At 48.3% G+C, this 23,157-nt stretch overlaps 1 protein-coding gene across 4 annotated transcripts in view; it reads right to left on the bottom strand.

Annotated features, from left to right (window-relative positions):
- Positions 1 to 1,942: 1,942 nt before the first annotated feature.
- Positions 1,943 to 23,157, bottom strand: part of SLC13A5 (solute carrier family 13 member 5) — a 30,846-nt gene continuing 9,631 nt past the window's right edge. For 2 of the 4 annotated variants that reach the window (XM_049860004.1, XM_049860002.1), the window contains 9 exons: positions 22,069 to 22,241; positions 20,791 to 20,959; positions 19,352 to 19,474; positions 14,951 to 15,166; positions 10,202 to 10,302; positions 9,246 to 9,364; positions 7,004 to 7,165; positions 3,262 to 3,399; positions 1,943 to 2,074 (listed from right to left, as the gene is read on the bottom strand). In XM_049860004.1, the coding sequence (XP_049715961.1) occupies positions 1,943 to 2,074; positions 3,262 to 3,399; positions 7,004 to 7,165; positions 9,246 to 9,364; positions 10,202 to 10,302; positions 14,951 to 15,166; positions 19,352 to 19,474; positions 20,791 to 20,959; positions 22,069 to 22,241 (1,333 nt within the window). The remainder of the gene's footprint in view (positions 2,075 to 3,261; positions 3,400 to 7,003; positions 7,166 to 9,245; positions 9,365 to 10,201; positions 10,303 to 14,950; positions 15,167 to 19,351; positions 19,475 to 20,790; positions 20,960 to 22,068; positions 22,242 to 23,157) is intronic. The other 2 variants (XM_049860003.1, XM_049860005.1) reach the window with 2 other exon arrangements.

Consider the following 23,157-nt stretch of genomic DNA (forward strand, 5'->3'; position numbering starts at 1 on the left):
CTTAGCTTCTCAGGGCAAGGACTAATCCTATCTCATCTAACACTGTTCTGAGCCCACTTCAGAGGAGGCAACAGAAAGGGACTCTTGTTTGGTGGTCCTTCCTGACCAGGCAGGGCCTTGGGGTGGACTTGCTCTCCGCCATAAGCCCTACAAAGCCAAAGCTCTTAAAGGTTAGAGAAAGAACATGGCATAGACATGGGGTCAGAAATCTGGGTTGGAACCCTAGCTGCCACTAGCTTGATGTATAACTTTGGACATATCACTTGATTTCTCTGAGCCTCAGTTTCCTCATGAGACAAACAAGGGTAGTAACACCTGCCTATCTTATATGGTTGCTGCAAAGTTTGAATGAGATAGCTAGTGGATGCACCAGGGGAAGGTCTGGCACACAGAAGGCAGGCAGTGAGTAGTAGTTCATTCTTCCATCCTACACACACACACACACACACACACACACACACACACACACACAGAGACAATGGCCAAAAACCAGAGATGAGTCAACACGCTGTAACTTTCCATGGAAGACAAAGGATTTAACAAGGGCAAGACATTGATGGTGGGGTCAGGAATCATCCCACCCAAGGAAACCAGATACATACTTGGTCCTTGGTAGGGTTTCCTTAGGTTCCCACACTTTCTCCTGCCCTGAAAAATGCCATCAATTGACCTCATATTTCTGCCTCTGCCTCTCTTCCCGAGCAGCACAAAAAGGAAGGAAAACAGGGCTGGGGGCTGATCCTCTCTCATCTCTCTCTCTCATGGGGATTTCTGAGGCTCATCTTCCCGCAGCCACTCTGTAGTCTTTGCCCCAGTAATATCAGGTAGATTCCCTCATGGGCAGGGGCTGTCTTCTTGGGGACTGCCAAGTAGTGCCCATTTACCAGTGAGCCCCTAGGCATTGCTGTGAAGGCCACTCAGCAAAAGGAAGGCTTTCCCCAGGGGAACTCACACTCTAGCATGACAGACAACTCTGAAGTGACGACCCTGCAATTGGCATTTAACGGCTGTGTCCGCCCTGGACCTGCAGGTGAGAGAGGACCTAGATACCCCACTGTGGCTCCAAAAGAGCCATCACTGCCCAAAGTCGGAGTGTGATCCCAGCTGTGTGGAGGTGGCAGGCATAGCATCTTTCAGGAGAGCCAAACTGACCTACCTGGGAGAAAAAGGGTGCAGAGGGCCCCATCCAGCGGATTTTAGCAAATGTTGGCCCAGACAACCAAGGGACCTAGCGGTTGAAGGACCTCACTGGAGAGCTGGGAATGGGGTCCAAATTGTCAGTTAAAATGGAATAAGGCAAACGGGAACAAGGTAGCCAATGGTGCCTTGCAGGCGGGAAGAGAGGAGTCATCCTGAAGTTATCAACTCGCATCTCATCCTTTGGCAATGGTTCCATACAAGTAGTTCCAGGAATCTCCAAGGATGCTCTGATTTCCACTCTCCCTCCACCAGCAGGAAGCTGCCCAAGACCTGATGTTCTATCCCTGGTCTGGGTTTTCCCCTTCAGAGTGACAGATGATCTGAGGCAGCCCAAGGTGAGCTGGAAGAGGTATGGGCGCTGGGAGTTAGTTTTCTCACCTCCCAGCCTGGGGATCTGATTCCCGTTCAGACTATCCTGGAACTAAGCAAGTGGAAACCAGAGCCTTGTGTTGGGCCAGAGTAGTGGCTGCTGGAGGCTGAGTCTCTCTGCAGCCTACCTGTCCCAAGAGATGACGGCAGAGCCCCTAGGAAAATGGGAACTAGCAGCCTCTTCGGGGGCTCTCTTTGACTTCGAAGCCTGCCCTCCAGCTGCCCATCCCCACCTCTGAGTTTCGCCTTGGAGGTGTGGGCATCATTGGGTCACAGTGGGCTGTAAACAGCAAAGCTCTGCTGCAAGGTGTGCTGGAAGGTTCAGGAGTCCTCAGGAGGGTGGAGGTTGGATCCGTGGGTCTTGTGGCTCTTTCTAAGTCTCAATATGTGTCACATTAGCCCAGTCAGGGAAATGATCCAAGTCAAATATGACCCGCCCCCAGGTGTTGACTGCCAAAAACACGCAGAAGACTCCAATGATGTTCATCATTACTCCTGTTTTCACCTGGACAAAAACAGAGTCAGAGTCAGCACCCTCGGGTCAGCCTGGGCTGTCCAACAAGGACAAACAGGACACTGGGAACCAGGCCTCTCAGGGCAGGACATGAAGGACAGGCTTTCTGGGCCTCGCCTTCCCTGTGCCACGCTCTCTGCTTGCTCCACCTCCCAACAAAGCAACTTTGTGCCCACCGAGAGCAACCCTGGAAAGTGGGCAGGACAGATGGCTTCCCTATGCCCATTTTAGCATTTGGAAAACTGGGCCTTGGGGAGGTGAGATGAGGTGAGGCCAGGTGGCAGCCCCAGGCTGTTGGTGCCGTAACTGGGAGTCTGACTCTAAGTCCAGGGCTTACCCACGGCTCTAACCTTTTCATGAGAACCTGCTGGGTTCCTTGTGAACCTCCACTGGCTCTTTCTGATGCCTGCTCTCTGTTCTTTCTTAATGTTATTAACCATTGCTTTAAAAATATGTTGGAGATTTGTTACTGGAGATTGGAATCAAGTTTGCAGCCCATAGTTTCTGGAATCTACCATTTCCCCCTTTATGGAAGTCTTCCATGGAATCCCAAAGATACCCACCAGAGGCTATGACCTCCCAGGTTTGTACACTTGCCTTGTCCCTGCCCCAGAGCTGGAAAGCTGCTTTCTCCTCTCATCAGAGGTGATAAAACCAAACCAGGCACCAGAAGTTCTGCCTGTGGCTGTATCTGTTTCCAAGGCACCATTCTTCCCCAAGCAGTGGGTCTCTGTCCCCCTCTTTGCTTCGACCCCTTCGGACACCTCTACAAGTCTCTTCAACTGATGTTAGCATTTTCCCCCAATCTAAGCTTTGCCCCTCCTGACTTTCCTGTCTGGTTCTTGCTAGTTTGTGAAGTCTATCCTTGGCCATGTGGTCCTCCCACCTCCACCCCTCCCAGGCGCCCAATGGAGGGCACCCCTGGTGGATGCATGGGCTTCTCCAGGTGGAAGAGCCTATAAACCACTGCTCATCCTTGGGAAACAGAATAATCTGTGTAGGGGATAAAAAAGAAAATCTACATTGTAAATGCAAAGAATGACTTACAGGTTTGGGCATCCAGTGCCATTCTCAAATCTCATGGCATCACTTTGAAACTCACGTATCATTAATAAATGGAGCATCCTTTATGAAAAGCATCATAGTCTGATAGGAATAAATAAAAGCAGCTGTGTTACCATGTCAGAAACCTTGAGGTGTCCGTAGGCAAATGCGATGGCGTTAGGTGGGGTGGCCACAGGCAACATGAAGGCAAAGGACGCACTCAGAGTACAGGGGAGCATGACGTACAGTGGATTGAGGCCAATGGAGCGTGACTGGGGAAAAACACAGCACTGCAACGTCACAGATACAGAAAATACAGGCCATCGTTCTGAAAAGCATTACTGGATGCACCGTGCACCCTTCCACCCGGGGCCTTTCTTGCCGGCTCCTCTACCCCGCACCATGTGTCTGGCAGATCACTCTACTGAACACTCACAGCTGAACTCAGAGGCACCTCCTCTGGGAGGCCTTTCTGAACCCCCTCAGTGCATTCAACATGTATTTCTTAAACACCAGCTAAAAAAAAAAAAAAAATTTTTTCTTTTTTTATGTGCCAGAGGGGGCAAGTGGTTCAGTGGTAGAATTTTTGCCTTCCAGATCAGAGACCCAAGTTTGATTCCCAGCCAGTGCACCTCATGGGCAGTCGCCACCCGTCTGTTGGTAGAGGCTCACGTGTTGCTATGATGCTCAATAGGTTTCAGGGAGGCTTTCAGACTAAGATGGACAAGGAAGAAAGGCCTGGTGTCTACTTCCAGTGGATCACAACGTCCGATCATGGGATTGCCATGAGTCAGGGGCTGACTTTATTCGGGTAGTAACAACATGCTTCAGAGGCTGTGCTGGGTGCTTAGACTGCACTGACTCTCCCAGTCTCCCGCAGCCCATGTGTGTGCTCAGCTTCATTTTAGAGGCTAGATGCACATGTCTGTCCTGCCAGACTCAGAGTGCCTAGAGGGCAGGGCCCAGCCTTCTCATCTACGCATGCATCTACGCATGTCTGTATCTTTAAGCACATTCGGGATGAATAGGCATGTGGAACTTTGTATCCATCTTTTTACTCTTCATTTTAAAATCCAGCCACATTTAACAGTGCCTAGCAGAGTAGGCACTCATTAAATATTTCTTGAATGAATGAATGATATCTTAATAGTTGTACTATCTATCAATTATCAATATCTATCAAAATTAATAATTTATCATGCAGATTTTCATGCACATGAGCAAAGACATGTATGTGAAGATGTTTCTTGCAACATTGTAACAGCAAACCACAGGAAACAGACTCAGTGGCCATCAGTAACAGGATGGTTAATAGGATACAGTGTATACAAACGAGGAACTATTATGGAGCTGTACAGAAGAGTTAGGTAGACTTATGTACTAATATGGAAAGATCTCCAAGATCTATTGTTAGATTTTTAAAAAATTAAGGTGCAGAACAGGATAATAGAGTGATACCATTTGTTTTAAAAGAATACGTGTGTGTGTAACGTATCTGGAAAGACACCTAAGAAATTAATAAGAGTTCGTCTCTAGGTAAGAGGCTAGCGGATTAAGGCCTATATACTCATTTGTATTATTAGACATTTTTAACCATATGTATGTATTATTATGAGTCGGAATCGACTCAACAGCAACGGGTTTACGGGTATGTATTATGGAGCCCTGGTGGCACAATGGTTAAGAGCTTGGCTGCTAACCAAAAGGTCGGTAGTTCAAATCCACCAGGCACTCCTTGGAAACCCTATGGGGCAGTTCTACTCTGTCCTATAAGTTTGCTGTGAGTCAGAATCGACTCAACAGCAACAGGTTTGTTTGCCTTTTTTTTTTTTTTTTTTTTGGTGATGTGTGTTACATTTTCAACTTCAAAAAATCATTTATTTCACCAATCCCCTATTATACTTTTTATTATAAATAATCTGTGATGTACATCATTATAATATATGATCTCTGTACGATCTATTCCTAGACGTGTAATTGCTGAGCCAAAGGATATGAGCAGGTTTAAGGTTATGGTTCCTATTGCTAAATAGCCCTCTGAAAAGGTTGCTTGGGTGTAACCAAGATGTCCCAGGCAGGTGCCCAGTCTGTCTCTTGATCCCCCTCTCCCACCTCCACCCCCATCTTGTCCTGGCCATGGGTGACACACACGCGTATGCATGCCATGTTCCTCTGGGACCCGGATGAGTCACCACCGCCTTTTCCTTCCCTACAAGTGGGTGCTGAGGAAGGAGTGGGGGCCTTGGAGGTAGCTGTGGAGATTCTTACTTGAGGTTTCTAGTTCTAGAACATCTTATTTTCAAAGGGCCTGGCCACTCCTTTTGGATAAACCAGAAGAAAACCAAGCCTGTTGCCATCGAGTCGATTCTGACTCGTGGTGACCTGTATGTGCAGAGTAGAACCGCTCCATCGGGTGTTCAAGACCGAGATCTTTCAGAAGCAGATCACCAGGTCTGTCTTCTGAGGTGCATACAGGTGGGCTCAAACTGCCAACCTTTTGGCTAGTAAATGAGCGCTTAACCATTTGCACCACCCAGGGACGCCCTCCCTTGGGGTAAAGCCTGCGTTTGTCTGGCCTGGAGCCCTAGGTGCTCAATGCTAGGGCTGGAGATGACAACGCAGGGCCTTCACAGGTGACGAGGGGGCATCATCACTGCATCCCAGCGTCCAAAGAAGCTCCTCCGCATGTGTGTGGGCAGCTGCTCAGGAGAGGAGGAAACAGAGCCACCTTGCTATTTTTAACATTTTCACCTTCCCTTGGAACCCCTTCCATGCGGACGCCCAGGCAGCTGAGTGGAAATTTACCAAGTTAAATCCTGTGGTGGGACTCCTTATAAGTCAGTCTCCAAACTCCAGAATAACAGCAACCACCTCTCCCATGCATTTTTTTTTTTTTTTTTTTTTTTTTTTTTTGCAATCTACGAAGGATTTTCATAGCTATCATCTTATTTGACCCTGAGCACAATGCTGGGAAGAGTTCCCCTTAGAATGGGGGGAGGTTCCATAAGCCACCTCTCAGCCTAACTGTCTTCACTGGTCTTGCTAGTTTGTCACTTAAGTGCCATGCTGAAGAAGTCAGGTCTTCTGACTGTAAGCCCAGGGTTCATTCTATTCCACCTTGTGATGAATGGCAGAAGAAAATGCAAGAAAAATCACAAACAGTTTTCCTATAAGCTCTGTTTTCTTCTCAACCCCCCAAAACATACTTTCCTATAAAATACAACTCTTTAGCCTAGCATTCAGTAATCCCCCTCCATTACCACCAGTTACCTCTCTGGCCTCATCTCCTGCTGATCCCCTATCAGAACCCTGTGCTTGCCAAGCAAGCCTTCTAGGAATCCTCAATCATGCACTCAATTTCCTTTAGTTGATCTGCTCCATCTTCCCAGAATGCCTTCTGCTGTCTCACCTATTTACAAGCCCTACCTTCCCCTAAGACCCCTTCCTATAGGTCCCACCCAGCAGTGTTCCACTGCTCTGCACTCCTCCCACACATATGTGCTCACACCCTCAGAGACCCCCTGTCATTTCCCCAGGTCATTTGCTCACTCCTCCTTGGCATAAATCTTGTATCCTTGGCTTGAAAAATAATTCAGTTACATTTATAAAATAAAGTGTGGGCACCTGATCCATGCTTGATGCTTTGGTCAGCAGGGGGGGATGCAAAGAAGAACCAGAAAGCATTGAGGGCAGGACCAGTGTCATCAAGGGCATGTAAGTCCATGGCAGGGCCAGATGCAGGGCTCCAACGCCTAGTCGAGCTCTATCCCCTGATATCACTGTCTCTCTAGGGACCCAGGACATGTTCACCAGTTGACAGCTTCCTATGAAATGATGCCTAAGGGTGCTCCCCAAGTCCCCAGGAGGGCTACTTACCATGGAGGCAAAGATGGGCAGGAACAAGGTGGTGGTGGCCACATTGCTTGTGCACTCAGTAAACATGGCAATGAGCGAGGATAAGATCAAGGTGATGGCTGCTGGGGGTACTGTGTGCAAGGGTTCCATCTGCTTCCCCATCCACTCGGACAGCCCGGAGGCCTGGGAAGCATTGAGAGGGGGGTCACTCTGGGCTACTGGCTTACAGTTCCTCCAGGGCCAGGAGGGGCCCTCATCTATCTTCAGGGAGATCAGCCTGTCCTCCACTTCTGATTCTCTCTCTGCATGCGTTCCATTGGGGATCTTATCCATCCCCATAATTTCAACCACCATCCTCATTCTGCTGTCTCCTAAACCTGTTTCCAGGCAGTTGATCTACTTTCCAGATTTAAACATCAGTAGGCCTTCTAGAAATTTCTACCCACATATTCCATGAGCCTGTCAGACTCAATATGTCCCAACCTGAATTTATTCTCTCTAGCCGAGAATCTATTTCTCTTCTTGGTCTCCCCAGCTTGGTGAATGGACTTATTATCCACCTCTGTCCAAGCCAAAAGGCTGGAAGTCATGCTGGGGTCTCTGTCCCCTCATTTCTTGCACCTAGTCATCACCAATTCACCCAAAACATGTCATGTCTGTCTCGTCCTTTCAGTCCTATAGTTCCTAAAGCTCAGGAGAGTGATCTGGGCCAGATATTTGGGATTTAGATTTGAGGTGTGGGGCTCAGAAGATATTTTCCATGGAGAGAATGAAAGGTGACCAGAGAAGAGGACAAGGACAGAGCCTTGAAGACACACTCACCTTTAAGGAAGAACAGAGAAAAAGTCAGCAAAGGGGGGTGTGCAGAAACAGAAGGAAACTAAGAGAAAGTTGTATCTTGGGGAGCCAAAGAAAGAGGGGAAATAGGAGAGAATGGTCCATGGAGTCAAATGTTCTGGGACTGAGTTAGATGAAGACTATAAATTGCCTACTGCTTCTCCCTCAATCCCTTGCCCAGACCTCTACTTAAGCCATCAGAGTGATTTTTCTCAAGTGCAGATCTAACCAAGTTACTCCCTGGCTTCAGCACCCCCCCTCCCTTTTTTTCTTTAATTGTACTTTAGATGAAGGTTTACAGAACAAACTAGTTTCTCATGAAACAGTTAGTACACATATTGCCTGGCTTCAACTCTTCTGTGGCTGCCCATTGCCTTCATAATAAAATCTATGATCCCTATTGTGAATCCAGGGTCCTCAGTGAAGTAGCTTCTGTTAGCTTCACCAGCCTCATCTTCGCTGTTCCTCAGCTACACACATCATACTTTTTCCTTTGCTCATGTGTCACTTGTTCCTAAAATGTTCCCTTCCCAAAGCCCTCAAGAACAGGAGCCATATCTCAATACCTCTGTAATCCCTATGTCTGACCTCACATTAAGGGCATGATAGGAATGTTTGGTAAATGAATGAATGAACAGAAGGTGGATGAATAGAGAGGTGACTAGAAGGATACATTCGTTATCCAAAAATATTTATGTACCAATTATGCACGAAGCTCTCTCCTAGAGTTGAAGAAACAACAATAACAAAGTAGACCAAGTTTTTCTATTACATTCTATTCCCGGATGAAAAAGTGGGTGGGTGGGTGGGTGGGTGGAAGGAACAGCACCAAGCTGTCTCACCCCTCCCTCTGGCTCATTCTTTCCCTAGGAGAGACAGGAATGGGGGTAAAGTAAGTTACATGTTTGGGTTTTTCTCCCAAAAGTTGTTCCTCTCCTCTTACGCTGCTACTTAGCTAGAGCAAATTTTAAAAATGGTAACCGTATCAACAAAGAATTCAGCAAGAAGAACCAAAGCTAATGGTGAAAGTATTCACAAGGACTTGAAAAAAAGCTTTTCCTAGCATAAATGACCAGAGATTCTTATTGCCTATGAAGAGAAAGATGAAAACCTATACCAAACCCCAAACGGGACCTGACAACGTCCTTTGCCTCTCTTGGCCAACCAGGATCACTTAGTCACGCATTTCTGCAATCACTCCACAAACTTTCCTGAGTACCTTCTCCATTCCAGGCACTATTCTTGGTGCAGGGTTCCTGGGTGACAAGACAGAGTCCCTGTCCTCAAAGAATTTGCAGTTACGAGAAAGACAAACACAGAAACACACAAGCGCAGCCCAGGGGTGGAGTGGAGGAATACGTAGCACTCTTTGGCCATCCTCTTGGTGAAAAAAGGGCTGTGGGCAGCCCAGGGCTGGAGAAGTTACCTCGCATCCTTTGGCCACAGCAAATCCGCCCCCCAGCAGAAGCACAATGCCCCAGGGCACTTTCTCCTGGACCACCTTCCAATTCAGCAGTGCAGGGGGATAAAATGGGGTTTTCCTTTCTGCGAAGAAAAAATAAAAACACACATATACACAACCTGGAGCAGCATTAGAAAGCAAAAGAGAGAAAATTAAGAGGAGAAAAGCCAGTAAGGATAACCAGGTACCACCTCATACCTGGTAAATTAGATAAAATTTACAAAAATGATTATATCCATTACTGGAGAGGAAATGGTAAAACTACAATATGCACTTCTCATGGCATTATAAATTTGTACAACGTTTTTGGAAGCAATTTGGCAATACATTTTAAGAGCCATTAAAACATGTATACTTTTTTACCCAGCAATATCACTCCTATAAATTTATCCTAAAGAAGAAATAACCTCAAAGATAAAGCAATGCACAAGAAAACACTATAATAATGAAAAATTCAAAACAACCCAAATGTTCCATAACAGAAGAGCGCCTATAGCCCCTCAAGGCAGTATAATGCAGTTATGAGAAAATATAAATGTGAAGACTATAGCAGTAGTGGGAAATGTTTATAGTGTAAGCCCGAGCAGAAACAAGCAAAAAAGCAGGATTCAAATGGTGTGTGTTTTGATTATAACCATGTAATATACGCATGTATGAACAAAACTGAGAGGAAGCAGGAAGACAAACATAGTGACAGCATTAGGAGGAATTTAAAACATTTTTCTGTTCCCCTTATAATAATAAAAAATTTTTCAAATTTTTAAAAGCAAAAGAAGAGGTTTGCCTTACATAACATCCAGGGAAGTCTTGAAAAACACCCTCTCCCTAGGCTTTTGGAGTCTAGCGAGTCCTCTAGAATAGGATGGAATTTTCTACCTCCTTTGCCACCAATGACTGGGCAGTCAAGACAGGACTCTTACCTTCCACAGACTGGTTGCAGAAGTTGAACTTGGGCTTCTGTGAAGGCGCAATGAATAGTAAGACAGCCACGAAAATGGCCACGGTGGCATCAGAGGCATACCTAGAAGGGGAAGAACGTGCAAGATTTTAGCCCGGCTCAGCCAACTTGACAGTCCTTCAACAAATCTGTCCTAACTCCAACAGTTCTGCGTCTAAGTGCTCATACATAAAGGTGCAAGCTCAAAAAAAAACGCAGAGAATAGCAAGTGTTGACGGAGAAACTGGAACCCTCATGCATTGCTGGTGGGGATGTAAAATGGTGCGCCCACTGTGGAAAAGTTTGGCAGTTCCTCAAAATGTTAAACATAGAATTACCATTAAAAAAAAAAAACTAAACCCATTGCCGTCGAGTCGATTCCAACTCATAGTGACCCTATAGGACAGAGTAGAAGTGCCCTGTAGGGTTTCCAAGGAGCAGCTGGTAGAGTCAAGCTGCTGACTTTTTTGTTAGCAGCCTGAGCTCTTAACCACTGCATTTTAGAGTTTAGAACTACCACATGACCCAGTAATTCCACTCTGAAGTATATACCCCAAAGACTTGAAAACAAGGACTCAGATAGGTGAACACCAATGCTCTCACTGCAGCATTATTCACAGTAGCCAAAAGGTGGAAACAGCTCTAATGTTCATCGGCAGATAAATGGATGAGCAAAATGTGGACTGTACAGACAATGGGATGTTGTTCAGCCGTATAAAAGAATGAAGTACTGATACGTGCTACGTCAGGCATAAACCTGGAAAGCATTATGCTAGGTCAAAGAAGCCAGACACGATATATTGTATGATTCCATTTATATGAAGTGTCCAGAACACGCAAATCCTTAGAGCCAGAACACAGACTGTGGTTGCCAGGGCCTTGGGGCAGGGGCGGGGAGGGGGGAGAATAGGGAGTGACCACTGAATAGATGTGGGTTTTCTGTTGGGGTGACGAAAGCGTTTTGAAACTAGAGGTGGCGGGTGCACAACATTGTGAATGTATTCAATTCCACTGAATTGTTCACTCTAAAATGGTTAATCTTATGTGAATTTCACCTCAATAAAAGAAAAAAAAAATACCAAACCTGTTGCCTTCGAGTCCATTCTAATTCATAGTGAACCTATAGGACAGAGTAGAACTGCCCCACAGGGCTTCCAAGGAGCGGCTGGTGGATTCAAACTGCCGACCTTTTGGTTAGCAACGAAGCTCTTAACCACTGTGCCACTGGGGCTCCCAATACAAGAAAAAGTACAAATAAACAAAAGAAGCAAGATCAACTGGGTATGAAAGCTGGAGTCCAAAAAGCCAGATCAGGAATGGCTGGTAAACTGAGTTCTGGTTGGAAACTGAGAGACCCATATTCTTGGCCTGGCTCTGCCACCAATTTTGGATAGTCTTGAGCAGCAGTCTTGAGCAGCCTACTTCCCTCTTTCTAGGCCCACCTTGCTCCATGAGTGAACTTTGTGAGCCCTTCTTGACCAGATTCTCTAGAATTCTGGGTTCACCAATGTGGGGCTTAGAATTTAACCTTACCCGAAGAATTTGGTCTTTGCTCTTGGTTTTTGAAATATGGTCTCTAAAAAAACCTTGGAATTTAAGTGTGTTCAATGATAAGGACTCCAGACCACACTTCACTAACAGGATATGCCAGTGAGGTGAAGAGATGGCCTGGGGTAGAGGCTGGCCAGACCAGATCTACTCACTGTGAAATACCTTGTGTTTGGCTCATATTGACCAAGCTCAGGGGAGAGGGGCTGGAGTTTGCATTACCGCCAATAAAGCTATGGATGCTGACTCCCCATGAGCTTCCTGGTTGGTGATAAATATCTGCTCTCAGGAGGGTGACACACCCTCTTTGGGACACAAAACCCTCCTAGACCTTGCCCTATGCATCTCTTCTTTACACTGATCTAGCTTTGCATCCTTTATAACAGAGCTGTAATCATAAATATAGCACTTTCTGTGAGTTCTGTGAGTCATTCCAGCAAATTATCAAACCCAACAGAGTAGTGGACACCAGCAGGTCAGAAGCGAGGGGGGCAAATAATAAATGCTGGTAGGGTTGTGGGAGGATTGGAACACTTATCCATTGCTGGTGGGAGCGTAAAATTGTACAACCACTATAGAAAACAGTATGGTGCTTCCTCAAAAAGCTAGAAATAGAAATACCTTATGATCCAGCAGTCCCACTCCTACGTATACATCCTAGAGACATAAGAGCAGTGACACAAATAGACATATGCACACCTGTGTTCATTGCAGCATTATTCACAATAGCAAAAAGATGGAAACAACCTAAGTGCCCATCAATGGATGAATGGATCAACAAATTGTGGTACATACATACAATGGAATACTAAACAACAATAATGATGAGTCTGCAAAACATCTTATAACAGATGAATCTGGAGGACATCTTGTTGAGTGAATAAGTCAACCACAGAAAGACAGTACTGTCCAGTCCCACTATCATAAAAAATCAAGGCTCGGTATACACACAGAAAGCAAAGTTCTTTGATGGTTACCAGGGGTGGGAGAAGAGGGAAGGGGAAGAGGAATCGCTTTTTAGATAGTAGATATTTGTTACTTTTGGTGATGGGAAAGGCAATCCCAAATATGGGTGAAGTCAGCACAATTTGACCAAGGTAAGTAAAGACACTAAGAAATACATGAGAAAAAGGGAAAATTTCAGTAAATGCTATACCCCCCAAAAAAAACCAACATACACAATTTTGCAACAACAGTAAAAACAACAAAAAATGTGTGTGGTTACGTAGGTGGATAAGGATGCATATATGTGTACAGGAAAGCATATGTGAGTAAATGCAGGTCCACATACAGGTGTATCTGTAGGCATATGTATACACACGTTTGTGTGTGCTGCATGTATATCCACATATATAATAAACCACATAGGAGGCACAGTTACAGAGCTTCCTAGACATAGCCAAACAACTCACGGGATTGGTTTACCAGGTCAAAATGCTTGGGACCACAGTCTCAGGGGATAACTTAGTCAACTGGCATAACATAGTTCACAAAGATAACGTTCTACATTATCGTTTGATGAGTAGTGTCTGGAGTCTTAAAAACTTGCGAGTGGCCATCTAGGAAACAAGTACTGGTTTCTATTCATATGGAGCAAAAGAGAATGAAGGAAATCAAAGGCTCAAAGAAGAAACTAGCCCACGGAACTAAAAGCTCACACGAAACAGAGCCTCTTCTAATCTGAGACCAGAAGAACTAGATGGTGCCCGGCTACCACTACTGACCATTCTAACCAGGGACACAATAGAAGGTCCCAGATAGAGTGGCAGAAAAATGTAGAAGAAAGCTGAAATTCCTCAAAAAAGGCCAGACCTACTGTACCAATAGAGACTAGAGGAACCCCTGAGACTATCACCCTATGATACCCTTTTAACTTGGAACTGGTTATTTCTGGAGGCCACCTTTCTGCCAAATAATAGATTGGCTTATAAAATAAACAGTATCACCCGTGAGAAATGTGCTTCCTTAAAAATTAACTGTATGAGACCAAAAGGTCAACAGTTACCCAAAAGCAAAGATGAGAAGGCAAGGAGGGGAAGGGAAGCTAGAGCAATGGAAACAGAACCAACAGAATGGAAATAATGAGAATGCTGATTCATTGTAAAAACTGTAGCCAACGGCAGGGAACAATTTGTGTAAAAATTGTTAAAGGGGAATCTAATTTGCTGTGTAAACTTTCACTTAGAACACAATAAAATATTACTTAAAAAATAAAAAAAGAAGTGAGGGGAGTTTGGAACGAACCCCTGAGCTTGTGGCTGGTATCCTGAGGGGTAGAGGTAACCCTGAACTTGTAGCTAACAGGCCAGAAGTGAGGGAGCCCAGAGGGTCCTGTGCTTGCAGTTGGCATCTGAAGTCTTGGGCCTACTTGGCAGTCTGGAGGACGGTGTGTCCTGTAACTTGTGAGCTCTGACCTAACAGGGGGGTTGGGGTCAGGGGAAGAAGTGCTACATGTGTAGCTGCTGGCAGAATTGAACAGAGAAGTGAAAAGTAGGGATTTTGATTTATGTTGATCGGGTGTCTGGTAGTTGGTGTCAGAACAGGTGGTATTTGTGATTATTCCCACACATAACCAGGACTTTGGTACTGACCCAACCAGACCTTCCAAATGGAATAACCAGTCACAAGCAGCCATCTCCCCACCCACATCTTCTGCCTGTACTAGAATGGAACCTTTCTTCCATTTTGACATCCTCTTAGCTGGGAGAGAAACTACAGATACCCCCTTTTGCTAAGTCTACGTCTAAAGAAGCTTCTGGATTCTGGATATGTGTCCTGGGAATGACTTGCCTGGGTCTCAAGAAAAACAAAAAAGGAAAGATGGCACAGCTGAGATTTAGAAACCAAAGCTCTGTGAGCCCCGCCCCCCCAACAAATCTCTCTGTATCACAGCCCTGGCTACCCTGCCTGGCCAGGTATTTTCTGCTCAGCCTGTTAGGGAAGAGGGAATGGCCCAGGAACACATCTGTGGTCTTCTCATGAAGATTGGTGAGAAAGAAGTGACTCATGTAACCAACAGCATGCTCTGTGAAACCCAACTCCAGAGCAGAGGACTTGCTCCAACCAAGCACGAGTGCCCTGGACATCCCTCTGTGTCCAGTTCCCTGGACATCCCTCTGTCTAAACGGCAGCGTTTAGACACCACGGAACTAACCCAGATGGCTCTGCAGAATGAACAACTTACTTGGTCTTGTCCTCCACCCAAGCGATGGCCAGCCAGCCAGGCATGAAGCCAGGGTCGCGGGAGAACCACAGGACCACCAGCAGCAGGAAGCAGACAAGGACACTGGCCTCGGCGAAGGAGAAGGGCCCCAGCTTCCTGTATTCCTCCTGCAGTACCTCATAGGCGGCCTTCTCGGTATTCTCCCTCTCTATTCCACAGCCCCAGGATTTTTTAAAACTAGAGAGTAAAAAACATGAGAAACAGTCCATCAACAGATGAGTGGATAAACCAAGTCTGGGGTATACATACAGTGGGCTAGCCTTCAGCCGTAAGCAGAAATGATGTGCTAAGGTGTGGATGAACCTTGAAAACGTTATGCTAAGTGAAACAAATCGGTCACAAAAGAGCAAGTATTGTATAAGCCCATTTATAGGAAGGATCTAGAACAGGCAAATACATAGAGACCAAAATTTGTTAGCGGTCACCAGGGATGGGCAGGAAGGGAAACCGGAAGTCACTGCTTAATGGGCACTGCGTTTCCATTTGGAGCGATGAAAACTTTTGGAAATGGATAGCGGTGACAGTTGCACAACATGGTAACTGTAATTCATGTCACTGAATTCTGCACTTAAAATGGCCAAAATGGTGAAAGAAAGGAGAAGAGAGCGACAAGTCTCGAATGGCGGAGCAGATGGGTGGCTCAGGCTGGCCGTGGGGATGCCTGCATGTGGTGCAGCAGAAGGTGGCAGGACTGCGGCGGTGTCCCCCTGCTGACATGGGGCCTGGAGCAAGGCCCTCCTTTACTCTTCCTGCCTCCGTCTCATCTGCCTAACCTACCTCACAGGATGTAGTAGAGATGACTGCTGACGTGGAAGGGTCCCTCTGTCCTCACCCCCTTGGCTTCATGGTCCATGCTCTACCAAGCACCCATCTGCTGGCCCTTGTCATTCTAGAGACTCTGAGACAAGGCGAGGGGCTTCAGATTTCCAGGATAAGGAGCAAGTGACCTTGGAGCCCAAGGCCACGCTGGTGCTGGCTACATGTCCCCGACACTCACAGAGGCTCCAGATTGTGGGGCTGTATTGTATATATCCTGTCATCTGATGCATGTATCCACCTGGTGGGGCCCCCAAGCCTTCAGGGCCCTCTTACGTGAAGCAGCTTCATGCTTATCCCTGGATTAATTCCATCTGCAAGCACGTGAATCCAGTTTCCCTGTGGGAGCTCTGGTGAATGTGTGGGGACCCAAGTGTCTTTCTGCTGCAGCATGGCCTTCACCATGATGCTAGTGAACTTGGGCAGAATATGCTGCAGAGCGAAGGAAAAGTGGAGGAATCCTTGAGCCCCCGCGTGTCTCTGTATGGCAGGGGCTCAGAAGAACTCTCGTCCCTATTTCAGGAGGCTAGTCTGGTTAGGAAAGTTGGGCATAAGCCAGCAGTAATATCCTATGTGGAGTCCCTGGGTAGTGCAAACAATTAATGTGCTTGGCTGCTCAGCGAAAGGTTGGAGGTTTGAGTCCACTCTGAGATTCTTTGGAAGAAAGGCCTGGTGATCTGCTTCTGAGAAACCAGCCACTGGAAACCCCAGGAAGCACAGTTCTACTCTGACACACATGGGGTCACCATGAGTCAGAGCCGACTTGAAAACAACTGGCCATACTGGTTTAACATTCTGTGTAGTCCTTGGTGATCCTGGGGCTCTGTGGCCCCTTTGGCTGCATGTGGCCTTGGAAGCTGGCCATAAACTCAGGAAGATACAGGTTCCCTGGATCAGGCTAGAGGCAGCGACCCTGACATTGTTCTCCATGACCACCCAGATGAGGGATTTGAGGAAGGGCAAGACGTCGTGACAGTACAGGTGCTTCCTGCATCTGAGACAGGTGCTCGCTTGCCTCAGGTGGGGTGGTCCAGGAGGCCACAAAGGGTGGGGTTCACCAGGTCCTGGTGTGTGGCAGGACGTGGCCTGGACCAGATGGCATCCCCTACGCTTCCTGCCGTTCAGGCTGAGTGTGAAAAGCTGTCCTCTCTCTCCCTGCTCTGGGATCTAAACGAGGCTGCGCAGGAGCCACCCCACTCCCCACCCCGTCCCACTATGCTCCACGTCTGGGTGATGAGGCCCACCTCAGCTAGAGTGGCAGGTCAGGAAGGGCTGCGGCCGGGCAGCAGCTTCGGCACTCCGGACTCGACAGATACTCCCCAGGCTCCCTGCTAGCCAGGAGGAGTTGATGGGGGATAACATGCCAGGCTGGGTGAACAGCAGCTTCAGGGTCTGGTCTGTGAGCACCCTGGGCCCTGGCGTTCACATCAGGCCAAACAGGAGGCTGATGGTGCCCTCGTGGTCTTGGAGCCAGGTCAGCCCCTCTGCCTCTTGCTCTCTGGTGAAATTCACTCAGCTTCAGGCCTCCAGGGCAGCCCCCATGCTGACAGGGAGGCCACACTTGTCCACCTGGCACCAGTGTGTCAAGAGCCTGAAGCTGTCCATTGCCCAGCCTGGCATGCCCCCCATCAGCTTTTCTTGATTGGCAGGGAGCCTGGACAGCATGTGCCTGAAGGCATCAAGGGCAGCAACCCTTGGCACCCTCAAACTCCAAAAAATCAAACCCACTGCCATCAAGTCAATTCTGACTCATCCCAGTAATAGTGGCCCTATAAAACAGAGTAGAACTGCTCCACAGGGTTTCCAAGGAGTGCCTGGTAGGTTCAACTGCCAACATTTTGGTCAGCAGCCATAGCTCTTAACCACTATGCCACTAGGGTTTCCTGGTACCCTCAAGAGGAGATGTAATGTAGTGGCTTAAGGGTACAGGTGCTGGAGCCAGACTACCTGGGTTCTAATATCAGTTCGACTACTTCCAAGTTAGACAACCCTGCATAGCTCATTTAAACCCTCTGTGCCTCAGTTTCGTTGTCTGTGAATTGGGCATAATAACAGTACCTACCTCACAGGTTGTTGGGAAGATTAATTAGGTTCATGTGGTGTAGTGGTTAGGAGCTATGGCTGCTAACCAAAAGGTCGGCAGTTTGAATCCACCAGGCACTCCTTGGAAACGTACTCTGTCCTATAGCATCGCTGTGAGTCGGAATCCACTCAATGGCAACAGGTGTGGTTTTGGGTTTTTTATATGTAAAGTGCATAATAGAGTGTCTGGCACACTCTAATGGCAGCGCTCATTAGTGTATAATGAGCTCAGTAAATGTTGGTCATCATTATTACTATTACTCCTTGAGAAGACATAGATGCCTGTCTGTAGCCTGCAACAGGTTGGGGTCAGGTCACCTGAGAGGCCTTAAGCATGGACGTGAGCAAGTGAGCAGGACAGTCAAGGAGCAGGTGCAGGACGCAGGGCAAAGGCAGCCGCTGTCCGAACCACGCAGCTTCCCTTCCACGTGGGGCTTGTGCACAGGTCAGAGTGGAGTGGCGTGCCAGGAATGCCTATTATTATCATGACGATGATGACAACTGTCTTGATTCTTTATAACAATTTTTAAAGGCAGCTCTGAGGTCTCTCCCCTCTGGTTGCATACTCCCCTGTGTTTTACTTAGTGTGAGCTCCCTGTCCATGAAGGCACCAAGCGCATAGCTCATGGATAAGCACTTTCTATCCCCCCATGAGAAGACCACCTTTGCACCACAGATAGAATTCCTGGATTTAAAATAACAACAATTCTTCATAGGGGTTTGCCAGCCACGCTGCATGGTTTCTGTCCAAAGTCTGGCTGCTGTCAAGGTTGATTCTGGTGAACTGCCAGAGTGCTGGGAATAGGAAGGTAAACTTCCCAGAACCTGGTATGTGCTAGGAACATTGTAGGCAATTGGTAAATGTTGGAGTTGAGATTGATTTAGACATGACTGGAGGTTTGCTGTGACCTGACCCAGTGGGCACAGGCAGCCAAGTGGAAGTTTGTCCAGCAATGCAGACTTGGCACTGGTTACAGACACATGTACTCTTTCTCCCTGCACTGGGAGCTGTGCTGGGGTCAGAGAGGACTGAGCACAGGCCCTGTCCTTGAGGAGCTCCTCGTCAGGGGATGGATGGCACTGGAACATGAGTATGGGTACCAGTGATGGGGCTATGATATGCCTAGGGGCAACCCCAAGGACCAATTCTTCTGAGATGGAATGGGAGTGGGGAAAAAGCCAGAGAAGGTGTTGCTGAGGAAACAGCATTTGAACTGAGCCTTGAAGGCTGAGGAGGTAGGAAGAGAAGGTAGGGAATGGCATTCCAGGAAGAGGGAACAGCATGTGCAAAGACACAGTGAGCAGCCTGGGGCGGCCAGAACTAGGAGGCCGATGAGTGGGAAATGAGGCTGGAGATCTAGGTCAGGGCCAGACGTGAACTTCACTGACTCGCCTGCTGAGTCTGAGGGCTTTTCAGCAGGGCCATGGCCTGATTAGACTCTTCTGTAAGCAGCTCAGACTTACTTGAATCTCATAAAAAGACACTGGAGCCAGAGCCAGGCAAGCAGCAGCATTATCAGCATATTGGGGAAGGCAAATCCAAACCAAGAGGCAAAGTTCACAATGTCTTTACTGTCAGGAAACAATCTGCAAGGAGAAACACTGGCTTAGAAGCTGAGCTGTGGAGAGCTGAGGTTACCGCTTGGCTGCTGGCCCCTCAAGTTTCCCCCCAGCCAGGCTCCAGGCCTGTCCCTTCCACCTCCCGGCTCCATGCCAGCTGCCCTTCCCACCCCTGCACAGGGCTCTTGCCTGCTCAGGACAGGTGCCATCTGATTTGTGCTCCCTTTGTGCATATCTCAATTAATCCATTTATATACCTGACTGGAATGTTTTAGCACCTGAGACCATGAGTTCCCCACGGGCAGGGTCCTGATTTCTCTCACTTTTGTGATCCTAGCCCTGCTCAGCACAAGGCCATGAGAACTGGGGTCCTCATGGCCTGTGTCCCTTAGTGGCCAAGTCTGGAAAGCTCCAAACTATCTCTGTGGTCTACCTGGGGCCTCACAAGGGCTAATTGCCTTTGAAAGTCACACCATCCCAAGGTCAGTTAACGCAGCTATAGCGAACGAGATGGTGAGCAATAAGTGATCTGACTCCCAGCCCTTTATCCCATCTATGGATTCCTGATATCATAGGACCCTCAACATTAACAACCAAAGTTTGTCATACTGTGGTGGCTTGTGTGTTGCTGTGACGCTGGAAGCTATGCCACTGGTATTTCAAATACCAGCAGGGTCACCCATGGTGGACAGGTTTCAAAGAAGCTTGCAGATTAAGACAGACTAGGAGGAAAGGTCTGAGGATCTACTTCTGAAAATTAGCCGATGTGAACCTTACAGATCACAACAGAATATTGTCCGAGAGAGTGCTAGATGAGCCCCCTAGGTTGGAAGGCACTAAATAGCCACAGCAATGGACTCAAACATGCCGATGATTATGGAGCTGGTACAGGACTGGGCAACATTTCATATTCTGTTATACATAAAGTCACCATGAATTGGAGTTGACTCAGCAGTAACTAACAGTTTCTGCCAAGTTTGAACCAAGGACCCGTCGTCTGGGAATATGTCGTCGTCTCCATGACTTCAGCTCAGAAATCAATACATAGTCCCTCTCAGATTGAGCATCCTGAGTCCAGGGAAGAAAGACAGGACTCAGCCAGGGCAGAAAGTAAGCTTGGCCTTTATTTAACCTACCCACTAGGTCTGTGGACGGTCATCAGCCCTTACCCTCTCTGAGGACTTCTGAGTGGCTGCAGGGGTCCCGGGGCTGGAGGCTGGAGGGGGACACACCTTCCCACCCCTGCCGGGCTCCCCAGGGCCCAGCTGTGGGGAGGGAGAGGAGGATTGGTCCTCCACCCCAGAGCCCACTTTAGAAGGTGTGGCCGGTGACCAGTGACTCACTCATGCATCTGGCCCTGGAGCACCACGTTGGGTCCTGTCCCAGTCAGGGTGGCAGTGCCGCCGATACTGGCCGCATAACACACGCATAGTGTCATGGCCTTGCACATGCTCTTCCTGTCCTTGTCCTCCCGCTGCTGCATGGTTGGCCCTTCGAAAATCACTTGGTTCCCTGCGGTGGGCACGTGGGCTGTTAGATGAGGCATGCAGGCCTGAGCCAGTCCTGGGGGCTGCCCACTCACCTCAAGTCCCAACTCTGCTGCTAACCTACAGTTTGGGGTACCCCACCCATCCCGTCTAGATCCTTTCACTTGCTTTCCTCATCCTCCAGCCCAAACTTGAGTCTGGACCCACCTGTCTTCCCAAAGTCACTCCACATGGCTTCCCAAACAATCCTCGATACTCCATCCAAGTTCAGCTCGTCAAGACCCATGCCCTTTCTTTCCCAGCTCCTCTCTCTTGCTCAAGCTGCTTCTCCATCTAGGAGCTCCTGCCCATCACCACCACCTGTCTTGGGGCAACCAAGTCCACCTTAAATGTTCTCTCATAGTAGAAAGATCTGGCCCTTTTCAGGGCCCCCCAATGTCTTGCTTCTGCATTCACATGGTTCCCCCCAAATCAGGAGGAGGGGTGAGTGTCCTGTTTACCCTGGCCCTCTGGGGCTCCACAGGAGTCTGCACCCTAGTGTGCCTCACCCAGGCTCTGGCAATCAGGCCCAACCCTGGGCCGTAATTTCCCCTGTGTCAATCAGGGTGGTGGTCCCTGGAGGGGGGGGGGTGGAAACAAGGTAGAGGACAAGGCAGACCCTCTCCTTGCCTTCCCAGAGCTTAGTGCCTAACAAGGAAGCAAACACTGGACAACCAGCCCCAATAACTGTGGGAGCAGAGAGGGGAGGGAGTTGACCTGTTCAAGGTCAGAGAGAGTCTCCGTGAGGATTATTAGAAGTAGCAGGAGGTGAAAGGCCCCAAGAGGGACTCAGAGATGTTTGACGATAAATGAATAACTGGGGGGGGGGGGGGTGCTGACTTGTTGATGCCAGTCGCTGAGGATAGTACCTTGTTACAAGCTCCACTAAAGGAAATATAACTAGAATCTAAACTTTCGTGCAATAATCACATTCCTAAAACTTAGGAAAATATTATTTTCTCAATATTTTCATACGTGACTATTGAAAAGAGGGCTCTGGGAAGCTGAGGCAGGGTGGTAGGAGGTGGCCAAAGCCTTTGGCAACATGGGGTAGGCTGCCATTGTGGACCCCACAGCTCCTGGCCAAGGGCTCACCTGGCAACTCACCGGCCTTGCCCTTGTCCACCAACTCCAGCTCAGCGACTCTCCTTGTGGCCTCCATCTCCTGAAGCACGGCCTCCACGATGGGCAACATCATGGCTGTGGTGGCTGTGTTACTGATCCACATGGACAGGAAGGCTGTGACGCCCATGAAACCCAGCATCAGCCTGCAGAGGAGGGGCAGGGAGGAAAGCCTGAGAGTCTCCCCCCACCACCGCCACCCGTACCCCCAAGGAGCAACTGGGGCCAGGTCTACCCTGCAGGGATGCGAGGGGCCAGTGCAGAAGAAGGTCCCGGTACAGACAAAGGTGCTAGGGCCACTTCCACTCAATGATGGGTGTTCTAATAGGTGATTACAATTTTCGTGTCTCCTCTCCCTTCCTCCCTCCTCTCCTTCTTTCTTTCTGTCTCCCTCCTCTCTTCCACAAACATTTCTGAGGTCTACTCTGCTGGTTGCTGGGGTCACTAACAGGCCCCAGACCCAGCAGTAGTTTTAAGAAGCACCCCATCTAAGAGGGGAAGCACAGGCATCCAGATGGTGCAACCCAGTGTAAAGAGTTTGCCCTGGTACAGCCAGAAATTGGGGGAGCACAGAGAAGGGGTGTGGTCAAGCAGCCCTGCATGCAGGTAGCCCTGGCTCCCCACCTCTATCTGGGAGCTCCCCACCCATTCCAGACCCTGATTCTCCTCTCATAAGTTGAGAAGGGCTACGTGAGTCAGCATTTAGGGGTAGGGTGAGCCGGGGAGGGAGCTTGGAGAAGTGTGACCTCCCTCCTGGCTGCTCCCACCACCGCCACTTCTCTCCGCACACACACTTCACCCCCTTCTACTCTGCAATGGACCACATCAAATTGGCAGTATTCAGAAAATAGGCTCCCGCATCTGCCTGGAAAAGTGCTCGTGGTTCTTTAAAACCTGTTCAGATTAGGTCTTTCTCTGTGTCCTCCCTCCGAGTGCATGCCAGGTGGGGCTGACCACACCCTTCCCCATCCTGCATCCTACCCTCATCACTGTGTTGGATTCTGAACAACTGTTTCCACATCTGTACTCTCCTTAGATTGAGAGCTCCTCAAGTGCAGGGGC

The sequence above is a fragment of the Elephas maximus genome, chromosome 19 (assembly GCF_024166365.1).
Source record: "Elephas maximus indicus isolate mEleMax1 chromosome 19, mEleMax1 primary haplotype, whole genome shotgun sequence".
NCBI classification, from domain to species: domain Eukaryota; kingdom Metazoa; phylum Chordata; class Mammalia; order Proboscidea; family Elephantidae; genus Elephas; species Elephas maximus.